The sequence below is a fragment of the Sus scrofa genome, chromosome 6, assembly GCF_054392235.1.
Source record: "Sus scrofa isolate SSC_HxYL_T2T_F1_AM1 chromosome 6, Sscrofa_HxYL_maternal_Yorkshire_Landrace_v2.0, whole genome shotgun sequence".
NCBI classification, from domain to species: domain Eukaryota; kingdom Metazoa; phylum Chordata; class Mammalia; order Artiodactyla; family Suidae; genus Sus; species Sus scrofa.
Window position 1 is genome coordinate 132,666,773 of NC_139388.1, and position 18,654 is coordinate 132,685,426.

The 18,654-nt window shown below is 43.3% G+C and overlaps 1 protein-coding gene across 1 annotated transcript in view; it reads right to left on the reverse strand.

Annotated features, from left to right (window-relative positions):
• Positions 1-2,576: 2,576 nt before the first annotated feature.
• The window catches only part of PARD6G (par-6 family cell polarity regulator gamma), an 89,746-nt gene continuing 73,668 nt past the window's right edge, over positions 2,577-18,654 (reverse strand). The window contains exon 3 of the mRNA XM_013993972.3: positions 2,577-5,377. Coding sequence (XP_013849426.1) covers positions 4,578-5,377 — 800 coding nt within the window. The 3' untranslated portion in view covers positions 2,577-4,577. The remainder of the gene's footprint in view (positions 5,378-18,654) is intronic.

Here is an 18,654-nt window from a genome sequence, read left to right on the forward strand (position 1 = left end):
TTTTTGCCTTTTTGCCTTTTTAGGGCCACACCTGTGTTCCCAGGCTGGGGGTCTAATTGGAGCTGTAGCCGCCAGCCTTTGCCAGAGCCACAGCCAGGCCAGATCCGAGCTGCATCTGCGACCCATACCACAGCTCACGGCAACGCCGGATCCTTAACCTACTGAGCAAAGCAAGGAATTGAACCCACAACCTCATGGTTCCTAGTCGGATTCGTTTCTGCTGTGCCACGACGGGAAGTCCTGGTTTTATTTTTATTTGGAGAATAAAGTGTTACTGGCCAACAAAATACTGCATGTTATAGCCATTTGTTAGTATCTGTTTCTAAAGAATAAGGTCCATGGAAACATTTGTATGCTCACACTCAATAAAATAATTAATAGCTGAACATCAGATAAAGAGAATATAACAACCTCTGAACAAAGAGCTTTATGTTGGTTTAAGCGAAAAACCTAAAACCAAAATGGCAACCTGAGGACACCAAGTCGGGTTTGCAGTGCTTCCCTAAAGTACTTGTTAGCTGGTCTGTGGGAGCTGCTTCTCTCACCTGTGTTACAGCTTTGGGTGGGGTTCAGATGAAACATGTAACTTGGTTCTGGAGCAGTAAGACAGACTCTCAATTTGCCAGGGCCAGTGAAGGAAACCCCTGTAGTCTTGTCCAACAGATTGCTGGAGTCCAACAGCAGTAAAACTTGTGGCACATGAGCTTGGGCTCAAGATGGTTCAGGTCAAGAAACGTGCTTACTTCTTTTTGCTTTTTAGGGCTGCATCCACAGCATATGGAAGTTTCCAGGCTAGGGGTTGAAATGGAGCTGTAGCTGCCAGCCTACACCACAGACACAGCAATACCAGATCCGAGTCATGCCTGTAACCTACACCATAGCTTGGGGCAATGCCGGACCTTTAACCCCTGAGCAAGGCCAAGGAATCGAACTGGCATCCTCATGGGTACTAGTCTGGTTCATTATTGTGAGCCACAACAGGAACTCTAAGAAATATGTTTACTTTCAAAGCTCCCTGGAGAAGGGGGTGAGGAAACTGGCACTTGTTTCCTAGGCTGGGGAGACCAATGTTGAATCATTTTGTTTATTTTTTTATTTCTATTTTTTTTGTCTTTTTGCCATTTCTTGGGCCGCTCCCACGGCACATGGAGGTTCCCAGGCTAGGGGTCGAATCAGAGCTGTAGCCACCGGCCTACGCCAGAGCCACAGCAACGCGGGATCCGAGCCAAGTCTGCGACCCACACCACAGCTCACAGCAGTGCCGGATCGTTAACCCACTGAGCAAGGGCAAGGATCGAACCCGCAACCTCATGGTTCCTAGTCGGATTTGTTAACCACTGCGCCACAACGGGAACTCCATTTTATTTTTTTTATTAATAAGTTTATACTATTCCTTGGAAATGTTGTTCAGCAATGTAAAGTTCTCAACCCCTGAAAGTTCTTTTTTTATGAGGATATGGAAGAAAACAAGGTAAGTGAAGAAAGGTAAGATGTTAAAAGAATTTGTATGTTGACTTGGGATGTCTTTGGGTTAAGAAATACTTAGGAGATTGACGTCAGAGGCAGAAAAAAGGAGGTGTAGTGTTGGAATAAAAAGTAATTCACAGAAGAGTATTTCTGCACATCAGGAAATGCTTTTTGTATGATGCCTGATATTAAATTAGGATCTCTATACCAGCATTTTCCAGATACCTTTGTGACTTCCCACAAGACCCTACTCTGTCTCTGGCCACTTTGTGTAAAACTGCCAGTGATTTGTGGACAGAGTCTCCTCAGCTGAAAAGTTGGCTCTCCTGAAATGTCACAGTCTCTGGGGCTGGCGATGTGTATTACTAAGAGGTCAGGTGACCTGTGCCCCCCAGCCTGGCAGCCAGGTGTGTGCCCCTGCATCTACAACTCCGTCACATGAATCGACTCAGAGTGTGTACCCAGATTTGGTACCTGCCTGCCTCAGCTCCACCTCACAGGCTGGGCTGGTGACTGACCAGCTGCTTGGGTTTCCCCAACTCTAACTGGAAAAGGGCTGCTTGCAGCTCAGCATTAGCGAGAGGATTCAGCAAGGTGACACACATTGGTAAAGCTGCCAGCATTTGTGCCTGTTTCTTCCAAGAATCACTGATGTTTTCTGTTATCACCATGACATTTGTAATTTACTGAATGAGTGGATCTTGAGGCTATGTATTAGACCATTAGCAATGTCAGTGATAAAGTGTTAATGGAAATTTTGCAAACCAGGGTATATTTTGAAAAAGCTGTATAGTAAGTATTCAGAAAAACTTTTTCAGAAGGACTTCAGAAGAAGGCTCTGGACTTAAGACACATCTATCTCCTATCAAGTATGAGTATAATTGGGTTGTTTGACATGCCCTCCTGCCTGCCTGAGTTTGAGTCCATTTTCTCATCTGTAAAATGGGATTACTGCAGCCTGCCTGTGGAGAATGTGAAGATTAAGTGAAAAATACGGCACACAGGAGGCACTTGGTGAGCATTAGAAGCATTTCATCATGAAGATAAATTTATCTCTGTTGACCATTAACAGATATTCTCTCCAGTATTTACAACACAATTGGAAAATATTAAAAGCAAAGAAAAAGAAAAAGTTTTTATTTTTGATATATAAAACCAAGAACACTTTAATGTGTGTATGACATAGTACTTTTTTTGTCTTTTTTTTTTTTAAGAAGAAAATTGCAGAAATATAGACCTGGGTAGAAAAATACACTCAAGCAGAGGTTCAAAGCAATTTATAACTCCTAGAATTATGAACAATAGCACACAAATCTCACCATAGGCCTTTTTTCCTTTAAAAAATCATTCACATTTGTTTAACAAAACACGGTGAGAAATATAAATTTCCTTCTTGGTAACACACCTGGTTATCTGACAAGATATTCGATGACCAGCAATAACTTAGTAAAAGAACATTTCTGTAATGATAGCAAGTAACTTAGCATTAGAGTTTTTGTTCTATAATACTTGTCTTAGTAAAAAAAACACTTCTGACTCCTGGGGTGCCCAAAAATGCTCTTACAGTTCATTGGAGCACATAAGTTTGGGGATCCCAGGCCTCAAATGGGGGCATCTTTGGTCTTCCCTGTACTTAGGGCCAAAACAGACAGTGATCTTGGCATACAAATAACAAAAACAAGAGCGCAGGAGACCACAACTACTCCGTGAAAGCTATTTCTGGCCAATAAATAGTTTACAGAAGAAAGATAATTTGCTTTTCACTCAATGAATTCAAGAAAAATGAAAATGTTTGATATACACTGTTTTCCATCTGTTACCACTCTGACATCCCTGAAGTCAGGACAGTTATGTCACTGACCAGCAGGGGGTGCTAGACCACAGGAGAAGCAGCTGCATAGTTTCCCAATGGGCAACCCACAAAAATATTTCTACCTGTATGAAAGCTTTTTTGGGTCAAAGTTTAGTTTTCAAAGTAATGTGTAACATTTTCTCCTTGACACTGGATTCAAACAAAAATATTTCATATAAAATATGGCTCAAAAATGAATAAGCCTTTATAATTACTAAATATGTAAATATTAACAGACCATCAAAGAGAAGTGACAATGAATTTAATCTGTGTTAAAAACCTTTACATTCCATGTGACATTGTTTAAAAGCAAAGATAACAGAACCTATACATCCAAATGACTGTGACCTTTCAAAGGCCTATGTGGAGATGTGTTATAGGCTTAGTCATCATTTCTGATGGAAACATTTAAACAACTGTCCTCAGCATCACAATCCACAGGAAAAGACTGGTTTTTATCTTAGAGTAAGTACTGGCTTTAGATCACAGATGGTACTGGTGAGTCTACCTTCTACTCTGGCAGAGCTGGCTGCTTCCCAAAATTAAATTCACTCTCAAAAGTTGAACAGGCCATCAGTGAAGACCTCACAGGGCTGCCCACAGGGGTGAGACCCATGCCATGGCCACCATGACCACTTCATGTGGGTTCTCTTTTCCCAGGAAGGTTTGAGAGTTCAACTCCCATTTGGCTACTTGAGACAGGACTATAAACAATGTGAAATTCTGAAATTCATCCTCTACGGCCATACCCATCAAAGGTTTGGGTGCATTTGCTCGTAAAAACCAGTCTCACTTTCCTGCCTCGTTCCATCTTCATAGCCTTCAGGCCATTGGCAGAGTCAGTGCAAGTTGGCAGGAAGCACAATAAAAAAAGCATGAATTTGACTATTTTTAAAAAGTAATTTTAAAGCTTCATTTAAAAAAGTAGATTGTAAAAATTTAAAAATGAAATCTTTTTCTGCACTCCGTCAGATCCTTCCCACCCCTTTACAAAGGTGCTGAAACCTGCATCTGGCCTAGTACAGACTGTGCATGTGTGTATGTACATTTTATGTTCTGTGAAGGAATTCTATAAAAATACAGTATTTTTTTTTTTCTATCCATAGTTGAAATAAAGAGTAGGGTTGTGGGAAAAAAGGGAGGGATAAATAAAAACAACAAAAAGGAGTTAAGTATACGATTTTTTCTTACTTTAAAATTAGAATAAAAAATTTTAAAGTATTTCCCCTTGGGAAACTGACCTGTCTGTTGCCTGGCCCTACAGCGTGACTGCTGGACCATGCTCCTCCACCCCTCCTGGGGGCAGGTTTAGGCTATGCCGGGTTTCTGACCGGAGGGAGCTGAGCAGCTTGTGCATGCTGCCCTCTCGCCCAGGGCTATGCAGGCTGGATGCCAGGCTGGCTCCGTTGATCCGCGGGAGGCTGCTGGCCGGCGGCCTAGAGACCTCGAGGACTACATCAGCCTCCTCGTCACTCTCCATGTCATCCGGGGGCAAGTTCTGCAGGACGTGGGCAGTGGGCAGGCTGTGGCGGCTGGCCGTGCTGTCCGAGGATCGGCTGGAGCTGCCCGATGCGCGGCTGCCACGTACCACGTTGTTCCTCTGATTGGCTGGCTTGACTGTGACGATGAGGTTGTGGCTGTTGGCGATCATCATGTCTGTGACCTGGTCCAGCGTCTTCCCGGCCACCTCGATCCCATTTACCTCCAGGACCTCATCGTCCACGGCCAGCAGCCCAGTGCTCTCAGCCAGGCCTCCAGGCACCATGCGGGAGATGAAAATGCCGGGCACTTTCTCCAGCCCCTGCGGGGCCACGCGCACGCTCGTGCCATCGCGGATGTAGAAGCCCAGTGGCTTCTGGCAGCCGTGCCGGTAGAGCCTTACACGGCGGTGGGTCTCGGGGAGGATGTCCACATCGATGATGGAGGACACAGGGCGGAAGTCGTGCGGCAGGCCGATGTGCAGGTGCGCCCGCCGGCGAGGGCCGTCCTCCCGCAGGGCCAGTGCGCGCCGCCGCCTGGATAGTGAGCCTGCCCCGAAGCTGCCATGCTCAGCCTCCTCTGGAAGAGTGCAGAGGCAACAGTCAGAGGACAGACCATGGGGGCAATGTGGAAGCACCAGTCAGGCAGCATTGAGGCTGGCTGTCCAGGTGTATCTCGGCTTTCTGCAGCTTACCTTCCCACCACTTCTCTAATCTGTGATATGACCCCAGGGAAGTCCGAGGCAATGATTACCACAGTCAGATCAGGTAAAGACTGAAATAAATACACCTCTCACACAGGTGGTTAGGAGTTGAATGTTCATTTCAGCACACTTCACCTTCTGGGAAAGTCTCAACCTCCAGGATGATATGCAGACACACTGGAGTAACTGGATGACTTGCTTTGCTGAGCCCACAGCAATCAGCTGAGCTGGACTAACAGTATTCACCAGGTAAACGTTTGACACTGAATTCAAGCACGATCACCTCCCTAAAATTAGTTCTTTAAAAATCCCCAAACTGATCGCCTGCCAACCAGGCAACCAACAGAATGAATGAAAGGTTAAGAGAATTAGATGGAAGATTTAAAAGTGACTGACTGAATTCTGGGATGATGGTGGAACAGAAAGCATCATGAATATTTCCCCATCAGGACAATAACTGCAGGGCAGAATCTGTCTGATGTAACTCTTTTGGAACTTGAGAGTCTGCTGAAGGCTAAACTTCCAGGGGAAGAATTGGATGGTAATTGTGGTCGATTTTGGTCAATTTCAACACTTAGCACAGTAGCAGCTACTTTTCTACTATCCTAGCACCCAAGCAAGCAGCTGTGCACATGTTTCTGGAGCAGTTTGTGGGACCATGGTGGGAAAAAAATACCCTGTCCTCCAAACATCAGAGATCTATGCTCTGCTGCTGACTGCTACTTCTGATCACAAAGGCACAGACAGAGGTGAGTGGCTATTGTACCTCCCTGCCTTGTTGCAAGCCCATCCCTTCCAGCTAAAGGAATGTCCAGGAGAGTTATAGGGCTGGCACTCTTTCTCTTCCTTCATTTTTCATGTTTTCACATTTTGGAAGCCAAACCTTAAAGTCTAGGACATTAAAAACAACTGTATAAATGGGGAAAGTTGGAAAGTGACTGCACACGCATAAGGAAAATCTCAGAATGAACCTTAGAAGAACTTAAGTTCACATCTTAATGCTCATACTCAGCAAAGAGACAGCCTACAATAATTTTCAAAAACCCAAAAGAGTAACAACAAAAACTTAGCAAACCCTGAGGAAGGGGTAGAATCTGATTTCCAGAGAGCTACCACATCATTAAATTAATCTCCAATGTTTAGCAAAAAAATCCACAGACATACAAATAAACGAGAGTATGATCTACTCAAAGGAAAATAACAGAAACTGTCCCTAAACCATCTGATGGCAGATTTACTAAAGACTTGATTTTTAATTTTTTTTTGGCCACTTCCATAGAATGTAGAAGTTCCCAGGCCAGGGACCAAACCCATGCCACAGCAGCAATGCAAGCCACTGCAGTGACAATACCATATCCTTAACCTGCTATGCCACAAGAGAATTCTAGGTTTATAGACAAAGACTTCAAAAAAGTGGCCTGGAGTTCCTATCGTAGTACAATGGTTAACGAATCTGACTAGGAACCATGAAGGTTGTGGGTTCGATCCCTGGCCTTGCTCAGTGGATTAAGGATCTGGTGTTGCCGTGAGCTGTGGTGTAGGTTGCAGACACAGCTCAGATCCCCCATGTTGCTGTGGCTATGGTGTAAGCCTGTGGCTACAGCTCCAATTAGACCCCTAGCTTGGGAACCTCCATACGCTGCAGGAGCGGCCCTAGGAAAGGCAAAAAGACAAAAAGACAAAAAGACAAAAAAAAAAAAAAAAAGACATGATCAAAAACCTAAAAAAAAAGATATGGGGAAAAAAATGTATGAAATGGAAATATCAATAAAGAGACAGAAAACCTAAAGGGAAACCAAGTTGAAATTCTGGAGCCGAAAAGTACAATAACTGAAATGAAAAACTCACTAGGGGGATTCAAAGGCAGATCTGAACAGGTAGAAGAAGGAATCAGTGAGAAACAAAAAAAAATTAAAAGTGAACAGAGCCTAAACAACTGCTGGGATACCATTAAACAAACTGACAAGTAACTTGTGAGAGTCTCAGAAGGAGAAGAGAAAGGAGTGGAGGGACTATGAAGAAACAATACCTGAAAACTCCCAAACTTTATGAAATGCAGAAATATAAACATCCAAACTCGATGAACTCAAAGAAACCCAAACCAAGTCACAATATAATCTCACATGCCCCAGGACACAGGGCAGAAGCAGTAATTTGAAAAGAGGCTGAGTCAGGCCCACCTGCTGATCTTGGAGAGTCTCTTGGAGAGGCAGGAAGCAACTGAAGTTCTCCTGGGGACACAGACACTGTGGCAGCCATTTTGGGGGAACCTGTACCACCACATGGACACTGGTACTGGCAAGTGCCATTTTGGAGTCCTCTCTCTAGCTTGTTAGTCTCAGGACCCAGCCCCATCCCTGGACCACAGCCTGTAAGGCATCTGTACCGGGAGGCCCCAGGACAAACAACTAGCCAGGCAGGGACACAGCCCCACCCACTGGCAGGCAGGCTACTTTAGGACATTATGAGTCCGCAGCTACTCCTGCAGATATCCCTGCCCAGTGGAGAGCCTAGGACCTAACACCACATACCAGTGTACTGGCACTAGACCCAAGATCCACAGGCCCTGCAGCCAGAGACTGTAGGACCCAGCTCTGCCTACCAGTGGACAAGTACCAGCCCCAGAACTCCCGTGGCCCCAGCTTTGACCACTAGCAGGAAGACAATAGTCCTAGGACTACAACAGCCCTGCAACATGCTGTGGCAGGATGCAACCCACTTATCAGCAGGGCAACACCAGCTCTGGGACAGTTGGGTCCTGAAGCCAGAGATTCCAGAACCAAGTTTCACCCACAGGTGGGATGATACCAGCTTCAGGATTCCATGGGCTCTGCACTGGGACCTTGTTGGGACCTTGCTCCAACAACCAGTGAACCGGAACTAGCCCCTGGACCCCAGCCTACCTACCAGAAGGCCAACACTAGCTCAGAGGTACCTTGGAATCTTAAGCCAGTCACCCAGGGATACAGTCCCACTCACCAGCAGGCTAGTACCAGCTTTGGTATACCCTAAAACCAACATCCAGCCATGTAAAGAACAGGGCCCACTCACCAACAGACCAATACTAGATCCAGGAAGCTTGGTCCTGAAGCCATCCACCTCAGAACCAGCCTCTGCCCAGTGCTGAGCACTATAACAAGGACCCACCCTGGGTTCCACAGCCAGCCACCTTGTGACCTGGCTCTGCCAACCAGAGGCCAGCAGCCTCCACACAAGGCAGGGCCTGGCAAACCTACCAGACTTTTCATAGTAGTCATCCTGACACAATAGAAGGATGAATGCACCTCACATAGGGGGTACTCCTAGAGCATATACTTCTGGTGACCAGAGGGGAATGTTCTGAAGGGGCACATAGGATGTCTCCTAAAAAAAAGCCACTTCTCTAAGGTCAAGGAATGTAACCAACATACCAGATACACACAAATAAAAACAGCAAATTAGGCAAAATATGGCAACAGAGGAACATGTTCCAAATTAAAAAAAAAAAAAGAAAAACAAGAGATGAAGTACTAAGAGAAATGGAGATAAGCAATCTAGCCAATAAATAGTTCAAGGTAATGATCATGAAGATGAATAAAATAACTGAATGAAAAATATGCTAGAAGGAACCATCAGCAAATTAACTGAAATAGAACAAATCAGCAAGCTGGAAGGCAGAGCACTGGAAATCACTGAAGCTGAACAGAGAAAAGAAAAATGAATGAAAAGAAATGAGGGCAGTTTAGGAGAACCCTGGGACATCAAGTGTACTAACACTAACATTATAAGGGTCCCAGAAAGAGAAGAGAGAGAGAGAAAGGGGCAGAGGGCATAATTGAAAAGATAATAGCTGAAAACCTGGGAAAGGAAACAGATATCCAGGTCTAGGAAGTACAGAGAGTTCCAAACAGGATCACTCCAAAGAGGACCACACCAAGAAACATTTTAATTAAAGTGGCAAAAATTAAGATATTAAGAGAGAATATTAACTGCAGCAAGGGAAAAGCAAAAAGTTATGTACAAGGGAATTCCAATAAAGCTATGAGCTGACTTTTTGGCAAAAACTCTTCAAGCCAGAAGGGAGTGCCACAAAATATTTAAAGTGATGAAAGGGAAGAACCTACAGTGAAGAACAACACTCTGTTTGGCAAGGCTGTAATTCAGATTTGATGGTGAGATCAGAAGTTTTACAGATAAGCAAGAGCTACAAGAGTTTGGCACCACCAAATCAGCTTTACAACAAATGTTAAAAGGATTTCTTTAAGCAAAGGAGAAAAGGCCACAGCTAAACAAGAAAATTAAGAAAGGAAAAAGCTCATCAGTAAAGGCAAATATACAGTAAAGACAATAAACCTATGTACACAGGTGGTAGGAAGGTTAAAAACAAATGTAGTAAAATCATCTATGTCTACAATAAGTGGTTAGGGGATACCAAACCAAAAAAGGGTAAAATATAATGTCAAAGCCAGTATTCATGGGTGGAGGGGAATAAAAATACAGGGTTATTAAAATGTGTTTGAATATAAAAGATTAGCAACGTAATCATATACATATGATCATTATACATATATAACATATATATTCCTCATGGTAACCACAAACTAAAAATCTATAATAGATGCACATACAAAAGAGAAATGTTTCCAAATATAACACTAAAGATGGTCATCAAGTCACAAGACAAAAGAACAAAAGAAGGATCAAAAAAAATTTACAAAACTAATAAACAACTAAAATGGCAGTAAGTACATGCCTATCAATAATTATTTAAATGTAAATGAAACACTTCAATTAAAAGATATAGACTGGCTGAATGGATACAAAAACAAGAGCCATATATATATGCCACATATAAGAGATTGATATCAAATCTAAAGACACATATAGATTGAAAGTTAGGGGATGGAAAAAGTTAATCTATGCAAATGGAAATGAAAAGAAAGCCAGGATGGTAATACTTTTATAAGACAAAATAGACTTTAAAACAAAGACTGTAACAAGAATCAAAGAAGGATACAACATAATGATCAAGGTATCATCTGAGAAAAAGAACAATTACAGAAGAGCACCTAAATACATAAAGCAAATATTAACAAACATAAAGATAGAAATTAACAGTAACGCAATACTAGTAGGGAACTTCAACACCCCACTTACATCAATGGATAGATCACATTAGATTAGATAGATATATGCATAAGTATATATCTACATATATACATATATAATATATACATAAATACATATATGCACACATTCTTTTCAAGTTCATGTGGAACATTTTTCAGGATAAATCACATGCTGGGCTACAAAATATGTCAGTGAATTTAAGAGAACTGAAACAATAAGCATTTTTCCAATTATAATGCTGTGAGACTAGAAAATCTACCAGAAGAAAAAAACTGCAAAAAATCCCACAAATATGTGGAGGCTAAACAATATGCTATTAAACCAATGGATCACTGAAGAAATCAAAGAAGAAATTAAAAAATATGAGAATGAAAACACAATATCCAAAATTTATGGAATGCAGCAAACCCAGGTCTAAAAAGGAAGTTTACAGTGATATAAGCCTACCTCAGGAAACAAGGAAAAAATATCAAACAACTCAACCTTATACCTAAAGGAGCAAGAAAAAGCCAAAGTTAGTAGAAGAAAAGAAATTGGAAAGATCAGCAGAAATAAATGAATTAGAGACTTAAAAAAATAGAAAAGATCATTGAAACTAAGAGCTGGCTCTTTGAAAACAAACAAAATTGAAAAACCTTTATTCAGACTCATCGAGAAAAAGAGAGGACCCAAATCAATACAATCAGAAATGAAAAGGAAGTTACAACTTACACTCCCAAAATACAAATGATCATAAAATGATTACTATGAACAACCATATGACATTAAAATGGACAACCAAGAAAAAGTGGACAAATTCAAAAAAGTGTACAATTTTTGAGGACTGAACCAAGAAGAAATGGAGAACACAAACAAACCAATTACTAGCAATGAAAAAAATTTTTTTTCCTCAATAACTGATTCAAACAAAAGTCCAGGACCAGATGGCTTCACAGATGAATTCTACCAAACATTTAGAGAATAGTTAACACATATGGTTCCCAAATGATTCCAAAAAACTGCAGAGGAAGGAACACTTCCAAACTCATCCTACAAGGCTGAGGTATACATATATGTATACCTCTCAAAACAAAAAATTATAGTACAATATCACTGATAAACATAGACATAAAATTTCTCAGCAAAATATGAGAAAACCAAATCCAACAATATATTAAAAGGATCACACACTATAATCAAATGGGATTCATCCTAGGGATTCAAGGATTATTAACGCCCACAAATCAATCAATGTGATACACCACATTAACAAACTGAAGAATGAAAACCACATATCATCTCAATAGATGCAGAAAAAGCTTTTGACAACATTCAACATCCATTTATGACAAAAACTCTCAACAGCGGGTACAGAGGGTACATACTTCAACATAATAAAGGTCATATAGGATAAGCCCACAGCTAATATCATACTCAAAGGTGGGAAAGCTCAGAGTATTTCTTCTAAGATTAAGAGCGAGACAAGATTGCCCACTCTTGCCACTTATATTCAACACAGCAATCAGACAAGGAAAAAAAAAAAAAAAGAAAAAAGAAAAAAAAGAAAAGGAATCCAAATTGGAAAGGAAGAAGTAAAACTGTCACTATTTACAGATATGATACCATATATCGAAAATCCCAAAGCCACCAAAAAACTATGAGAGCTCCTCAGTGCATCTAGAAAAGTTGCAGGACACAAGATTAATAAACAGAAACCTGCTCACTTCACACCCATCAGAATGGCTATCATCAAAAGAATCACAAATAACAAAACTAGAACTACCTTGTGATCCGGCAACTCAATTCCTGGGCATATGTCCCAAGAAAACAAAAAATTAACTGGAAGAGATACACGCACCCTGATGTTCACAGCAGCATTATTTACCATAGTCAAGATATGAAGCAACCTAAGTGTGCATCAACAGATGAATGGATTCAAAAAGATATGGAATGTGTGTATAGTATGTGAATATAATAGAATATTACTCAACCTTAAAAAAAGAATGAAAATGTGCCATTTGCAACCACATGGATGTAGAGAATATTATGTCTGGCAAAATAAGATCGAGAAGGACAAATACTGTATGTTATCACTATGTGGAATTTAAGAACGAACTAATGTTTGTAGTGAGGAGGGAGAAGGGACAAGACAGGATTAGGGAACTGAGAGGTACAAATTACTATGTATAAAATAAATACGCTACAAGGATATATTGCCTACAAGGAAAATATTGAGTATTTTATAATAACTTTAAATGGGAGTTTCTGTCATGGCTCAGCAGAAACAAATTTGACTAGTATCCATGAAGATGCAGGTTCAATCCCTGGCCTTGCTCAGTGGGTTAAAGATCCAGCATTGCCATGAGCTGTGGTTGCAGATGTGGCTTGGATTTGGTGTTGCTGTGGCTGTGGCGTAGGCCAGCGGCTAGAGCTCCAATTCCACCCTTAGCCTGGGAACCTCCATTTGCCACAAAGGTGGCCCTAAAAAGAAAAAAATTATGATAACTTTAAATGGAGTATAACCTACAAACATTTTGAATCACTGTGCTGTATACCTGAAAGTAATATAATATCGTAAGTCATGTATATCTTCATAAAAAACATGTATACATGGAGTTCCCGTCGTGGCGCAGTGGTTAACGAATCCCACTAGGAACCATGAGGTCGCGGGTTCGGTCCCTGCCCTTGCTCAGTGGGTTAACGATCCGGCGTTGCCGTGAGCTGTGGTGTAGGTCGCAGACGCGGCTCGGATCCCGCGTTGCTGTGGCTCTGGCGTAGGCCGGTGGCTACAGCTCCGATTTAACCCCTAGCCTGGGAACCTCCATATGCCGCGGGAGCGGCCCAAGAAATAGCAACAACAGCAACAACAGGCAAAAAGACAAAAAAAAAAAAACATGTATACCTGAATGGAGCAAAAACTGATAGAATTCAAGGGAGAAAGAAACAGTTCTAAAACAGTACCCCATTCCTAATAGTGGATATAATGACTGGAAAGAAGTAAGCAAATAGGACTCAACATAATAAACCAAGTACACCTAACACACACACACACGCGCGCGCGTGCGCGTGCACACGACATTCCACCCAAAAGCACACACGGTCTTCTCAGGTGAACGTGGGACTTCTTCCAGGACAGACCGTGTATTCGGCCACAAGTTAATTCTCAGTAAATGGAATAAGATGGCACAGAAATTATCTTCTCTGATAACAAGAGGATGAAGTTAGAAATCAGTTAACATAAAGAAAACTGAAAAATTCACAAAAATGTGTAATAAACAACACACCTTTAAACAAGGAATGGATCAAAGAAGAAATCATGAGAGAAATTAGAAAATACTTAGAGATGAATGAAAATGAAAACCCAACATACCAAAATTTATGGGGCACAGTGAAAGCAGCGCTAAGGGGAAAATTTGTAATTATGCGCTTGCCTTAAAAACCAAGAGATCTCAAATCAACAACCTAACTTACAACTTGAGGAACTAGAAAAATAAGGGCAAAATAAACCCAAAGCTAGCAGAAGGAAGGAAATAATAAAGGTTAGAGAGCAGAGATAAATAGAAAACAGAAAAACGATAAAGAAAATCAATAAAATGAAAAGGTTATTCTTCAAAAAGATTAAGAAAATCAACAAAACTTTAGCTAGATAAATTAAGAAAAAAGAAGAATACTCAAATTACTAAAACCAGAAATGACTTGGGCACATTGTAACCATTTCTACAGAAATAAAATGGACTTTAAGAGAGTACCATGAATAACTGCACAGAAACAAACTGGATAACCTAGATGAAATGGACAAGTTCCTAGAAACACAAAATCTACCAAGACTAAATTATGAAGAAGTGGAAAATCTGAATAGACCTATAAGTAGTAAGGAGATTAAACCAGTAATCAAAATTCTCACCATCAAGAAAAGCTCTATGTCTTTTTTATGTCTTTTTTTGGTCTTTTTAGGGCCACACCCGGGGCATATGGAAGTTCCCAGGCTAGGGGTGGAAGCGGAGCTCCTGGCCTAACACCACAGGCACAGCAATGCAAGATTGGAGCCCTGTCTGTGACCTACACCACATCTCACAGCAATGCCAGGTCCTTAACCCACTGCGTGATGCCAGGGTGGTCCCATGTCCACGTCCTCATGTATACTACTTGGGTTCATTAACTGCTGAGCCATGACAGGAACTCCCAAAAGCCCTAGATTTGCTATCTTGTGGCGAATTCTGTCAAATATTTAAAGAACACCCAGTCCTTCTCAAACTTTCCCCCAAATTGAAGAGGAGGTAAACCTTTCCACCTCATTCTACAAGGGCTGCTTAACCCTGACAAAGCCAGACAAATACACCAAGAGGAACAAAAACTACAGACCAATATCCCATATGAACATTCTTGGCATTTCCAGGAGCAAATGTAGGCCTGGGGCAGAGTGGATGGGGGAAGGGCAGGGGTGGAGTGGGGGTGGGGTGGTTGTGGGCAGAGTCAGGGTAGCAGAATGGGGATGGGGTGGGTATAGTGGGGTGGGGATGCTGGTAGAGTGGGGTGGGGTGGGGGAGGGGCGGAGACTGCTACTCTGAGCAGCCTCCCACTCACCTCCCTTTCCGTCAGAGCCGCCTCATCCTCTAGAGCAGCTCACCTCCCGAGCAGCGGCCTTCCTCCCAGTAGCCCTGGGCACCCAGGTTGCGAGGCCAGGCAGCCCAAGGGCAGTGGGCACTCTCAGGTGGGGGGTGGTGAGGTCACTGGGGGCTCGGGCAGCAGGCTCCACAAACCCCAAGTGTGAGTGGGGCCCCTGCCTCTGAGGATGGGGTGAATGCCCACCTGCTGCCCTGCTCTGCTGTTCACCTGGAACCCTGAGGTCACACACCTGCAAGTGGACACCCCACCAAGGGTGGCGAGAAGACAGCTCCGGACCTGGGCCCCAGGAATGACTTGATGTCCAGTCCCTGGGTCTTCTGTTACCTCGCAGCCCCAGACTTGAGGTCACTGCCAGGAACACCAACACACCCCAATAAAATGGGTTTCTTCCACCCAAGGAGCAGAAAGGAGAAGACTGAAGAGACAGACTGCCCAGTCCAAGCCCATGTGCCCAGTCTAAGCCCATGCTGGACTGCAAGTCTGAGGGAGGAGGTGCCCCCACGTCCCACCTGGGTTGGAGAAGCCCACTGGGTCAGGGGAATCTGGATGTCCTCCCAGGGCAGGGAGGTGTCAGACCAGGACCTCCAGGGTCAGCTGGCAGCTCAAGCAAATGTCACAGTGTAGGAAGGTTAAAATAGAGGACAGAAGAGAGACCCACAGACAATCTCAAAAGAAAGCCTGGAAGGTGTACGGATGTCAGATAATGTCCACCTCTGGCATAGGGTCATGGAGGCCACACAACACCAGACAGTCGCCAAGAGAGCCCCAGCATTCCACAATGCAGCCACAATAAGGTGAGGCGAAACACCCTAGAAACCCTCTCGACATGGCCATGCTCCTTCACGCCAAGGCCGAACTCCTGCCAAGCGTGTTCTCCCGTCTCCGGAATCCAGACCCTTCCGACTTGAAGCACATTCCCTCTGTGATGTGTGCGCTTCTTTTCTAAAGGACGATAGCTTTTAACTTTGCTGTTGGAGTGCATTTTGAAGGGTCTGTACTGTTCCAACTAGTGTGGTGGGTGAGTGTTCTGTTCAGGGTAGGAGCCCAGAACCACGGGTGCTGGGCCTCCCTGGGGCCCTAACAGAGGACGGTGTGCGGAGCCTTGCTGACCCACAGATGACAATATGAAAACCCCAGCCGACTTCTTGTTAATACATGTTTCTAATGGTGTGACATTACTAACGTCTAGGAAGTTGCCAGAAAACCTAATCATTTATCATTTCCACTTATTTCCTGAGTGGCAAAGCTACCACTGTCACCATCTGGACGTATAAAACAAATGCTATGACTCTTTGGCTTGTGTTTTTCCTTTGAAATGAAGGCAGGCACGCCGGCAGTGCTGCTCACACAACACAGCCTTGCTCCCAGAGGTTGCACAGGCAGGTGGGCACAAAGACCACACGCCGCTCCAAGTATCTCGCCACGTCCCTTCCCCCCAGCGACCCAGCCCAAACAAAACAAGGCCAGGAGCAGGACGGCAGGGTCTTCCACAGTGTTGACCCTCGCTAGTCTGGGAGCACTTATGTGTTGGGTACTCCTGCTGATCTGACCGGCCTCCTCGGCCTGTGGGCATCTGGAGGACTCCTTGTCCTGGTGGGATGTTCTGGGCTTAGATTTTTTTTGAGAAGGGCGGAAAGCTGGCAGGAAGGCCCTGGCACTGCGCCCTCTCAGTCTGGGCAAATTATTAGTGTCTTTGGGGCTTGAAGCTGTGGCTGGTGCTCAGTCACTGACAAAAAGGTAGTAGAGGAAGATTTTCCAGTTTGTTATTAACTGTTTATTGTATTTACCTAACCATAAGTCGGAAAGGTCCTATGACAAAAAGTAGCACTGAAACAGACTCCCAAACAGAGAACAGACTTGTGGTTGCCAAGGGATATGGGGGTTGGGGGAGGGACGGATTGGGAGTTTGGGGTTAGCAGATGTAAACTATTTCCTTTAGAATGGATAAACAGGAGTTCCCGTCGTGGCGCAGTGGTTAACAAACCCGACTAGGAACCATGAGGTTGCGGGTTCGGTCCCTGCCCTTGCTCAGTGGGTTAAGGATCCGGTGTTGCCGTGAGCTGTGGTGTAGGTTGCAGATGTAGCTCGGATCCCACGTTGCTGTGGCTCTGGCGTAGGCCGGTGGCTACAGCTCCGATTCGACCCCTAGCCTGGGAACCTCCATATGCCAAGGGAGCGGCCCAAAGAAATAGCAAAAAGACAAAAAAAAAAAGAATGGATAAACAGCAGAGTCCTATTATATAGCACAGGAAACTACAGTCAATATCCTGTGATAAACCATAATGGAAAAGAATATGAAAAAGAATATATATATATATATATATATGTATGTATAACTGAATCATTTTGCTGTATAGCAGAAATTAACAAACATTGTAAATCAACTATACTTCAATAAAAATACATTTAAAAATGGCTAAGATGGTAAATTAAAAAAAACAAACAAACCCAAAAGTAGCTCTTACTTTCAAATAATACATGACAAATTTTTTTTTGTTGTTGTTCAAAACACTATTAATTCCATCCAGAAAGCAAATCAGCAGGGAGGTGGCAGTTTCTGAGTTCCTGACATTTTTGTACACAATTTTTTTTTCCTTGAACAACATGTAATTATATACCCTGCAGTTTTTCAACATTAAGGTTGGTAATCTGTTTTAAATGATACAATACTCAAGCTGAACCAGATAAATATGAAACTGAACTTTTGTTGAACTATCAAACTAAATTCCCATACATACACATACCACGCTCCTCCTTTAGAATCTAAAGAGTTCAACAAGTATATTATAAGCAATTAATTACAACCTCCACATTCAGGGCAAGACCTTCCTGTTCCGGGCAGGGCCTGAAACCACAGTTCCATCATGAGCTTTAATTAGGTGCCAGATGAGAAAACACAGACCTGCTCAGTGGCAGCTTATTATTTACAAACAAAACAGTATTTTCAACTTTCTGCTAAATGTCCTTTGTAGAGATCAGCACACAAGTGGGGAGAAACGTGCACATTTCAGCCTATTCCTGCTGTTTCCATCTAAAGGAATGACTACAAGCACCTTCCCACCTTCTTGGTGACCTCACTGGAGCAGAGCAGAGCAGAGCGTGAGGTCGAGGCTGCAGGTCCAGGGCAGGCAGCTGCCTTGTGGGTCCTGACCACACCGTAGCCAGACGGGGTCCCGGGAACGGCATGTTTTTACTTGTCTCCATCACCTGTGAGGAGGCCTGCTCACCGATAAGGATGCTGCAGGGAGGGCAGGTGGGGCTGGAGCCTGGGGGCTGACCTGGGCCCCTCTATATCACATGTTCTCCTTTCTCTGAGCCTGTGACTACAAACAGCTGAGAGCCCAACATCTGACCCTGACCATGCTGGCTGAAACCCAATCCTATGTGTCTAGCTGCCCTGGTTTATTTGCTATATCTCTGAGGGAGTTTCAGCAGATCT